The sequence below is a fragment of the Stegostoma tigrinum genome, chromosome 35 (assembly GCF_030684315.1).
Source record: "Stegostoma tigrinum isolate sSteTig4 chromosome 35, sSteTig4.hap1, whole genome shotgun sequence".
In the NCBI taxonomy this organism is placed as follows: domain Eukaryota; kingdom Metazoa; phylum Chordata; class Chondrichthyes; order Orectolobiformes; family Stegostomatidae; genus Stegostoma; species Stegostoma tigrinum.
The window spans coordinates 12,045,218-12,057,412 of NC_081388.1; the positions used below are offsets into that span (position 1 = coordinate 12,045,218).

Genomic DNA, 12,195 nt, shown 5'->3' on the forward strand with positions numbered 1-12,195 from the left:
GCCATCTAGTGCCACCATGCTGTCACTGCCATTCTCTGTCTCACACCCACACACACACGCGCACACAGACACACACAGGTGCGCGCGCATACAGACGCAGAGACAGACATACACACACACACACAGAGACATAGACCTACAGACACATACACAGACATACTGACAGGCAGACACAGATATGCGCGCGCGTGTGCGCTCACACACACACACACACACACACACACACACACACACACAGATACAGGCAGATGCACACAGAGACATGCAGACACAGACAGACACACACACACACAAATACAGTCAGACACAGATATACAGACAGACACACAGACATGCTACCAGCCAGGGAACACAAACAGGTCATGTTGACTAAATGCTGGCAGGATAGTACACAAAGTGAGGGAGTGACAAGAAAGAGGAATCGCGGGCAGAGAGTGTTTAAACGTCAAGTGGAAGCGCAAATGCAGAAACGGGAAATCTGCAAACACTGATGTTTTGTGTAGAGAATGAACATGTCACTCTTTCAGCAGTGAGCTGGGAGAGGTGTCCGGCTCAAACAGTGATCTGTCCCTTCACTTCAGGGTAGTCCCCACATCACCTCCTTACCACAGTCCTTAGACCATGGAATTAAGACAAGAAATGGGTACGACAACAGGGTCTCCCTCAGGCTTGGATTTGTCAGTTTATTAACCTCAGGGAAACCATGGAGCAAAGCCTTTGACATTCTGACTTGAAAATTAGCATCAATTCTTCAAAATCATTTCATGAAGCCCCACACTGAGGACTGTTCAGATCCGAGAGATCCTGGGATCACTGCTCCTGGGATCCAAGGCTGGTGTCACTTCAGAATACAGTGGGATCTTCTACAGGTAGATCCTGCGTAGGTCACCCGGTGACGTGATGGTGTTACACTGTGGGCACAGCTTCTTTGACCCCTGTAAGAGACCGAGAACTGAATTAAGCAGCGTAAAGGATTATATGCTATTGTTGGCCTGATTGCTGGTTATAGAGGTGACCTAAAGCTGGGTCGAAGAGGTAGGTTTAAGGGCCAGCTTGAGGGAGGAAAAAGTAAGTTGGAGAGGTTTAGGGAGAGAATTCTGGAGTTTCGGATCCAGTTCGGTGCAGATAGAGGCACACCAATGACGGATGTGTTTCAAATCCAGGCGGCTCAGAAAGTGAGAGTGAGAGGTATGGGGACATGAGGCTGGAGGAGGTGACAAACATACGGAGGGATTTGAAAACACAAATGAGGACTTTCAAAATGATGTATGAAATGGACGGAGTTAAAGGAAGGATTTGGTCCAGAGGAGCTGTAGGGTGTTAGGAAATGGTCACAGAAAAGTTATGGTGGAGAATGAGGCCATTCAGTCCATCGTGTCTGCACTAGCACTGTGCCCATTTTAGAGTGTCAATCTCCTATTGCTTTTCCCCATTTCTGGGCATATTGTTTCTGTTTAAATAATTCTCCAATGCCCTTATGAATACCTCAGTCGGACCTACAAACACACACACACACACACACACACACACACACACACGCGCGCGCGCGCGCAGACACACGCGGATGCACACACAGAGACATGCACACAGCTCTAGGTAATGCATTCTACACCCTAACTACTTGCTGAGTGAGAAACGTTTCTACCCAGTGACAGCCCTGTGCCAAACACTTGGGAACTGTGCCACCCCCCTTCCCCCTCCAAACCCCGGTTCTCAGTCCAGGAATGAGTCAGCTTTGTTGACTTAAGTCCTCGTTATTTTGAAAATTTTGATCAAAATTGTATGCTAACGCAAAGGCAGGGCCATCTATGAAGGGGAGACTGTCCTCAGGTAGGATATCTCAGTGGACACCAGTCAGAGTGCCACCCAGCGCACAGTACCCAGGATATTGGGCCTGGGTGAAGTGATCAGCCAGTTATGGTGTTAGCGCCAAGCACATCACCACAAGGGTAGAAGATCCTGTGACCTCATGCCTGATCCACGCCAAGTGCAGAACAACCCTACATCTGTGCCAAATTGGTTGTTCCCAACAGGGATTACTAATTCAGTCAAAGAATCGTGCCCCGATGTTACAAAGAGGAACGACAGGCACAAGTCTCCAATCTATCATCTTTGACCCGCGCTCTGAAAAAACCTTGTGATGGCTTTCCAAAGTCAACTAGCATATTGGTCATGGGGAGAGCGGCTCACGGATGAGGATTAGATCTCGATATGGGAAACACATGTTGGAAATGGCCCCCAGCAAGAATGGACGTCTCCAAGATGGGGAGGGGGGAGCTTTGATAGAAACATTACGAGGCGGTTGCAATCACACTGTGCATTATATCTGAATGAATGCCATTTTCATTCAAAATCAAAACTTTCACAGCTGGGGAGAAAGAAGTGCCAAAAATATGACTCATGGTGAGGGTGCGCATGCCCTTACCAGTGTGCGAAGCCAACATTCCTCACAGTGAATGTGCCAACATTGGATTGATGCCACCGGGAAAGAGTACGATCCCTATGGAGAGGGAGAGTGAGAGAATTAGACATTGGGAGCAGATGTAAATGTGGCAACAAATTGCTGGTCTCCATAATGTGATTTCTATTCGGACCATCACCTCAGCTTCACAGTGAAGATGCACCGAGCCACAGGTAGGACATGACTTGCCCAGGAGGTAATCAAGTGCCAAGATACAGTTGTCCTGAGGACATGAGGTTACAGCTCCTGCCAGGAAACATACGGCCCATTCCGGGCTCCCGCTCTTCACGTACACACCCACACCCTCTCAGCCTCCACAAATACACACCCACACACGCTCACAATCTACACGTACACACCCATACCCTCTCAGCCTCCACAAACACACACCCACACATGCTCACAATCTACACGTACACACCCACACCCTCTCAGCCTCCACAAATACACACCCACACACGCTCACAATCTACACGTACACACTCACACACTCTCACTCTCTACACGTACACACCCACACCCTCTCAGTCTCCACAAATACACACCCACACATGCTCACTCTCTACACGCACACACTCACACACTCTCACTCTCTACACGTACACACCCACACCCTCTCACTCTATACACGTACACACCCACACACTCTCACTCTCTACATATACACACCCACACCCACTCACTCTCTACATGTACACACCCACACACTCTCACTCTCTACACGTACACACCCACACCCACTCTCTCTCTACACGTACACACACACACACACTCTCACTCTCTACACGTACACACCCACACCCAACTCCCTCTCTACACGTACACACTCACACACAGTCACTCTCTACACGTATGCACCCACACCCTCTCAGCCTCCACAAATACACACCCACACACGCTCACAATCTACACGTACACACCCACACCCACTCTCTCTCTACACGTACACACCCACACCCAACTCCCTCTCTACACGTACACACTCACACACGGTCACTCTCTACACGTACGCACCCACACCCTCTCAGCCTCCACAAATACACACCCACACACGCTCACAATCTACACGTACACACCCACACCCTCTCAGCCTCCACAAATACACACCCACACACGCTCACAACCTACACGTACACACCCACACCCTCTCACTCTCTACATATCCACACCCACACCCACTTGCTTTCCAAACATACACACCCACACCCTCTCACTCTGGACATGTACACATACACACAATCTCAGCCTCCACAAATACACACCCACACACGCTCACAATCTACACGTACACACTCACACCCTCTCACTCTCCCCACATACACACCCACACACTCTCACTCTCCACACATACACACCCACACACGCTCACAATCTACACGTACACACCCACACCCTCTCACTCTCTACACGTACACACTCACACACTCTCACTCTCTACACGTACACACCCACACACTCTCACTCTCTACATATCCACACCCACAGCCACACACTCTCTACATGTACACACCCACACACTCCCACTCTCTACGCGTACACACCCACACCCACTCACTCTCTACACGTACACACACACACACTCTCACTCTCTACACGTATACACCCACGCCCAACTCCCTCTCTACACGTACACACCCACACACGGTCACTCTGTACACGTACGCACCCACACCCTCTCACTCTCAACAGGTACACACCCACACCCTCTCAGCCTCCACAAATACACACCCACACCCTCTCACTCTCTACATATACACACTCACACCCACTCACTCTCCCCACATACACACCCACACCCTCTCACTCTGGACACGTACACATCCACACCCTCTCACTCTTTACACGTACACACCCACACACTCTCAGTCCCTACACGTACACACTCACACACTCTCAGCCTCCACAAATACACACCCTCACACGCTCACAATCTACACGTACACACCCACGCCTTCTCAGCCTCCACAAATACACACTCACACACGCTCACTCTCTACACATACACACTCACACACTCTCACTCTATACACGTACACACCCACACCCAGCTCCCTCTCTACATGTACACACCCACACCCAGCTCCCGCTCTACACGGACACACTCACACCCAGGTCCCGCTCTACACGTAAACACCCACACCCAGCTCCCTCTCTACACGTACACATTCACACCCAGCTCGTTCTCTACACGTACACACTCACACCCAGCTGGCTCTCTACACGTACACACCCACATCGAGTTCCCTCTCTACACCTACACACTCACACGCAGCTCCCTCTCTACACGTGCACACCCACACCCAGCTCCCTCTCTACACATACACACACACACCCAACTCCCTCTCTACACGTACACACCCACACACGGTCACTCTCTACACGTACGCACCCACACCCTCTCACTCTCTACACATACACACCCACACCCTCTCAGCCTCCACAAATACACACCCACACACGCTCACAACCTACACGTACACACCCACACCCTCTCACTCTCTACATATCCACACCCACACCCACTCGCTCTCCCCACATACACACCCACACCCTCTCACTTTGGACACGTACACATCCACACACTCGCAGCCTCCACAAATACACACACACACATGCTCACAATCTACATGTGCACACTCACACCCTCTTACTCTCTACATATACACACCCACACCCTCTCACTCTCTACACGTACACACTCACACCCTCTCACTCTCCCCACATACACACACACACACTCTCACTCTCCACACATACACACCCACACACGGTCACTCTCTACACGTGCACACTCACACCCTCTCACTCTCTACACGTACACACCCATACCCTCTCAGACTCCACAAATACACACACACACACGCTTACAATCTACACGTACACACCCACACCCTCTCAGCCGCCATAAATACACACCCACACTCGCTCACAATCTACATGTACACACCCACACCCTCTCACTCTCTACATATACACACCCACACCCACTCGCTCTCCCCACATACACACCCACACGCTCTCACTCTGGACACGTACACACTCACACCCTCTCACTCTCCACACATACACACCCACACATGCTCACACTCTACATGTACACACCCACAAACGCTCACTCTCTACACGTACACACTCACACCCTCTCACTCTCTACATGTACACACCCACACCCAGCTCACTCTCTACACGTACACACCCACACCCAGCTACCTCTCTACACGTACACACTCACACCCAGCTCCCTCTCTACACTACACACCCACACCCAGCTCCCTCTCTACACGTACACACACACACCCAGCTCCCGCCCTCTATGTACACACCCACACCCAGCTCCCGCTCTACACGTACACACCCGCACCCAGCTCCCGCTCTACACGTACACAACCACACCCAGCTCACGCCCTCTGCATACACACCCACACACAGCTCCCGCTCTACACGTAGAGACCCACACCCAGCTCCCTCTCTACTCATGCACACTCACACCCAGCTCCCTCAGTACACGTACATACCCACACGCTCTCACTCTGGACACGTACACACTCACACCCTCTCACTCTCCACATATACACACCCACACATGCTCACTCTCCACATGTACTCACCCACAAATGCTCACTCTCTACACGTACACACTCACACCCTCTCCCTCTCTACACGTACACAGCCATTCCCTATCACTCTCTACACGTACCACCCACACCCTCGCACTCTATACATGTACGCACCCACACCCTCTAACTCTCTACACGTACACACACACACCCTCGCACTCTCAACACGTACGCACCCACACCCTCTCGCTCTCTACACGTACACACCCACAACCTCTCACTCTCTACAGGTGCACACTCACACCCTCTCACTCTCTACATGTACACACCCACACCCAGCTCCCTCTCTACAGGTACACACCCGCATCCAGCTCCCTCTCTACACGTACACACCCACACCCAGCTCCCTCTCTACAAGTACACACCCACACCCAGCTACCTCTCTACACGTACACACCCACACCCAGCTCCCGCTCTACACGAACACACCCACACCCAGCTCCCTCTCTACACGTACACAACCACACCGAGCTACCTCTCTACACGTACACACTCACACCCAGATCCCTCTCTACACGTACACACACACACCCAGCTCCCGCCCTACACGTGCACACCCACACCCTCTCACACTCTAGACGTACACACCCACACCCAGCTCCCTCTGTACATGTAAATACCCACACCCAGCTCCCTCTCTACACGTACACACCCACACCCTCCCACACTCTAGACGTACACACCCACACCCAGCTCCCTCTGTACATGTAAATACCCACACCCAGCTCCCTCTCTACACGTACCACCCACACCCTCGCACTCTATACATGTACGCACCCACACCCTCTAACTCTCTACACGTACACACACACACCCTCGCACTCTCAACACGTACGCACCCACACCCTCTCGCTCTCTACACGTACACACCCACAACCTCTCACTCTCTACAGGTACACACTCACACCCAGCTCCTTCTCTACACGTACACACTCACACCCAGCTCCCTGTCTACATGTACACACCCACACCCAGCTCACTCTCTACACGTACACACTCACACCCTCTCACTCTCCCCACATACACACACACACACACACACACTCTCACTCTCCACACATACACACCCACACACGGTCACTCTCTACACGTGCACACTCACACCCTCTCACTCTCTACACGTACACACCCATACCCTCTCAGCCTCCACAAATACACACACACACACGCTTACAATCTACACGTACACACTCACACCCTCTCAGCCTCCACAAATACACACCCACACTCGCTCACAATCTACATGTACACACCCACACCCTCTCACTCTCTACATATACACACCCACACCCACTCGCTCTCCCCACAAACACACCCACACGCTCTCACTCTGGACACGTACACACTCACACCCTCTCACTCTCCACACATACACACCCACACATGCTCACACTCTACATGTACACACCCACAAACGCTCACTCTCTACACGTACACACTCACACCCTCTCACTCTCTACACGTACACAGCCACACCCTCTCAAGCTCTACATGTACACACCCACACTCAGCTCCCTCTCTACACGTACACACCCACACCCAGCTCCCTCTCTACACTACACACCCACACCCAGCTCCCTCTCTACACGTACACACACACACCCAGCTCCCGCCCTCTACGTACACACCCACACCCAGCTCCCGCTCTACACGTACACACCCGCACCCAGCTCCCGCTCTACACGTACACAACCACACCCAGCTCACGCCCTCTGCATACACACCCACACACAGCTCCCGCTCTACACGTAGAGACCCACACCCAGCTCCCTCTCTACACATGCACACTCACACCCAGCTCCCTCAGTACACGTACATACCCACACCCAGCTCCCTCTCTACATGTACACACCCACACCCAGCTCCCAATGCACAAGTACACACCCATACCCAACTCCCTCTCTACATGTACTGACCTAAACACAGCTCCCGCCCTATATGTACACACCCACACCCTCTCACACTCTACACGTACACACTCACAAACAGCTCCCTCTCTACACATACACACCCACACCCAGCTCCCGCTCTACACGTACACACCCACACCCAGCTCCCTCTCTACACGTACACACCCACACCCAGCTCCCACTCTACATGTACACACCCACACCCAGCTCCCTCTCTACACGTACACACCCACACCCAGCTCCCGCTCTACACGTACACACCCACACCCAGCACCCTCTCTAAACATGCACCCTCACACCCAGCACCCGCTGTACACGTACATACCCACACCCATCTCCCTCTCTACATGTACAGACCCAAACCCAGTTCCCGCCCTACACGTGCACACCCACACCCTCTCACACTCTAGACGTACACACTCACACCCAGCTCCCTCTGTACATGTACACACTCACACCCAGCTCCCTGTCTACACGTACACACCCACACCCAGCTCCCTCTCTACACGTACACACACACACCCAGCTCCCTCTCTACACTTACACACCCACACCCAGCTCCCACTCTACACGTACACACCCACACCCAGCTCACTCTGTACATGTACAGACCCAAACCCAGTTCCCGCCCTACACGTGCACACCCACACCCTCTCACACTCTAGACGTACACACCCACACCCAGCTCCCTCTGTACATGTAAATACCCACACCCAGCTCCCTCTCTACACGTACACAACCACACCCTCCCACACTCTAGACGTACACACTCACACCCAGCTCCTTCTCTACACGTACACACTCACACCCAGCTCCCTCTCAACACATACACACCCACACCCAGCTCCCTCTCTACACGTACACACTCACACCCAGCTCCCGCCCTCTACGTACACACCCACACCCAGCTCCCTCTGTACAGTACGTACCCACACCCAGCTCCTGCTCTACACCTACACACTCACACCCAGCTCCCTCTCTACACGAACACACTCACACCCAGCTCACGCCCTCTACGTACACACTCACACCCAGCTCCCTCTCTACACGAACACAGTCACACCCAGCTCACGCCCTCTACATGTACACACCCACACCCAGCTCCCTCTCTACACATACACACTCAAACCTAGGTCCCTGTCTACACGGACACACTCACACACGCTCAGTCCCTACACGTACACACCCACACCAAGCTCCCTCTCTACATATACACACCCACACCCAGCTCCCGCTCTACACGTACACACCCACACACGGTCACTCTCTACACGTACACGCCCACACCCACTGACTCTACACGTACACACACACACACACTCTCACTCTTTACACGTACACACCCACACCCAACTCCCTCTCTACACGTACACACCCACACACGGTCACTCTCTACACGTACACGCCCACACCCACTGACTCTACACGTACACACACACACACACTCTCACTCTCTACACGTACACACCCACACCCAACTCCCTCTCTACACGTACACACCCAGACACGGTCACTCTCTACACGTACACACCCACACCCTCTCACTCTCAACAGGTATATACCCACACCCTCTCAGCCTCCACAAATACACACCCACACACGGTCACTCTTCCCAGATACACACCCACACCCTCTCACTCTACACATACACACCCACACCCTCTCACTCTCTACACGTACACACTCACACCCTCTCACTCTCCCCACATACACACCCACACACGCTCACAATCTACATGTACACACCCACACCCTCTCACTCTCCACATATACACACCCACACCCACTCGCTCTCCTCACATACACACCCACACGCTCTCACTCTGGACACGTACACACTCACACCCTCTCACTCTTCACATATACACACCCACACATGCTCACTCTCCACATGTACTCACCCACAAATGCTCACTCTCTACACGTACACACTCACACCCTCTCCCTCTCTACACGTACACAGCCATTCCCTATCACTCTCTACACGTACCACCCACACCCTCGCACTCTATACATGTACGCACCCACACCCTCTAACTCTCTACACGTACACACACACACCCTCGCACTCTCAACACGTACGCACCCACACCCTCTCGCTCTCTACACGTACACACCCACAACCTCTCACTCTCTACAGGTACACACTCACACCCTCTCACTCTCTACATGTACACACCCACACCCAGCTCCCTCTCTACAGGTACACACCCGCATCCAGCTCCCTCTCTACACGTACACACCCACACCCAGCTCCCTCTCTACAAGTACACACCCACACCCAGCTACCTCTCTACACGTACACACCCACACCCAGCTCCCGCTCTACACGAACACACCCACACCCAGCTCCCTCTCTACACGTACACAACCACACCGAGCTACCTCTCTACACGTACACACCCGCACCCAGCTCCCTCTCTACATGTACACACCCACACCCAGCGCACTCCCTCTACGAACACACACCCATATCCAGCTACCGCACTACATGTACACACCCACACCCAGCTCCCTCTCTACATGTACATACCCAAACCCAGCTCCTGCCCTACACGTACACACCCAAACCCTCTCACACTCTAGACGTATACACCCACACAAAGCTCCCTCTCTACACGTACACACCCACACCCTCTCAGACTCTAGACGTACACACTCACACCCAGCTCCCTCTCTACACCGACCCACTCACACCCAGCTCCCTCTTTACACGTACACACCCACACCCAGATCCCTGTCTGCAAGTGCACACCCATACCCAGCTCTCTCTCTGCATGTACACACCCACACCAAGCTCACGCCCTCTACGAACACATACCCACACCCAGCTCCCGCTCTACATGTACACACCCACACCCAGCTCCCTATGTACACGTTCACACCCACACCCAGCTCCTTCTCTACATGTACATACCCAAACCCAGCTCCTGCCCTACACATACACACCCACACCCTCTCACACTCTAGACGTACACACTCACACCCACCTCCCTCTCTACACGTACACACTCACACCCAGCTCCCTCTCTACACGTACACACCCACACCCAGCTCCCTCTCTACACGTACACACACACACAGCTCCGTCTCTACATGTACACACCCACACCCAGCGCACTCCCTCTACGAACACACACCCAGCTACCGCACTACATGTACACACCCACACCAGGCCCCTTCTCTACACGTACACACCCACACCCAGCTCCCTCTCTACACGTGCACACACACACCCAGCTCCCTCTCTACACGTACACACACACACCCAGCTCACTCTCTACACATACACACCCACACCCTCTCACTCTCTACACGCACACACCCAGAACCTCTCACTCTCTACACCTACACACCCACACCCAGCTCCCTCTCTACACGTACATACTAACACTCAGCTCCCTCTCTACACGTACACAGTCACACCCAGCTCCCTCTCTATACGTAAACACCCACACCCAGCTCACTCTCTACACGTACACACACGCACCCAGCTCCCTCTCTACACGGACACACTCACACCCAGATCCCTCTCTACACGTACACACTCACACCCAGCTCCCTCTCTGCATGTACACACCCACACCCAGCTCCCTCTCTACACGGACACACTCACACCCAGCTCCCTCTCTACACGTACACACCCACTCCCAGCTCCCTTTCTACACGTACACACACACACCCAGCTCCATCTGTACGCCTACACACTCACATCCAGCTCCCGCCCTCTACGTACACACCCACACCCAGCTCCCGCTCTGCACGTACACACCCACACCCAGCTCCCCCTCTGCAAGTGCACACCCGCACCCAGCTCCCGCTCTACATGTACACACCCACATCCTCTCACACTCTAGACGTACACACCCACACCCAGCTCCCTCTCTACACGTACACACCCACACCCAGCGCGCTCCCTCCACGAACATACACCCACATCCAGCTACCGCACTACATGTACACACCCATATGCTATCACACTCTAGACGTACACACTCACACCCAGCTCCCTCTGTACACGTACATGCCCAAACCAACTCCCGCCCTACACGTACACACCCACACCCTCTCACACTCGAGACGTACACACCCAAACAAAGCTCCCTCTCTACACCTCCACACCCACACCCAGCCCCTTCTCTACACGTACACACTCACACCCAGCTCCCTCTCTACACGTACACACCCACACCCAGCTCCCTCTCTA

General features: G+C 53.4%; 1 protein-coding gene across 2 annotated transcripts in view; it reads right to left on the reverse strand.

Annotated features, from left to right (window-relative positions):
• Positions 1-384: 384 nt before the first annotated feature.
• Positions 385-12,195, reverse strand: part of LOC125447552 (E3 ubiquitin-protein ligase RNF220-like) — a 106,053-nt gene continuing 94,242 nt past the window's right edge. For both annotated transcript variants that reach the window (XM_048522026.2, XM_048522027.2), the window contains exons 12-13: positions 2,426-2,500; positions 385-935 (exon numbers count right to left, since the gene is read on the reverse strand). In XM_048522026.2, coding sequence (XP_048377983.1) covers positions 864-935; positions 2,426-2,500 — 147 coding nt within the window. In that variant the 3' untranslated portion in view covers positions 385-863. The remainder of the gene's footprint in view (positions 936-2,425; positions 2,501-12,195) is intronic.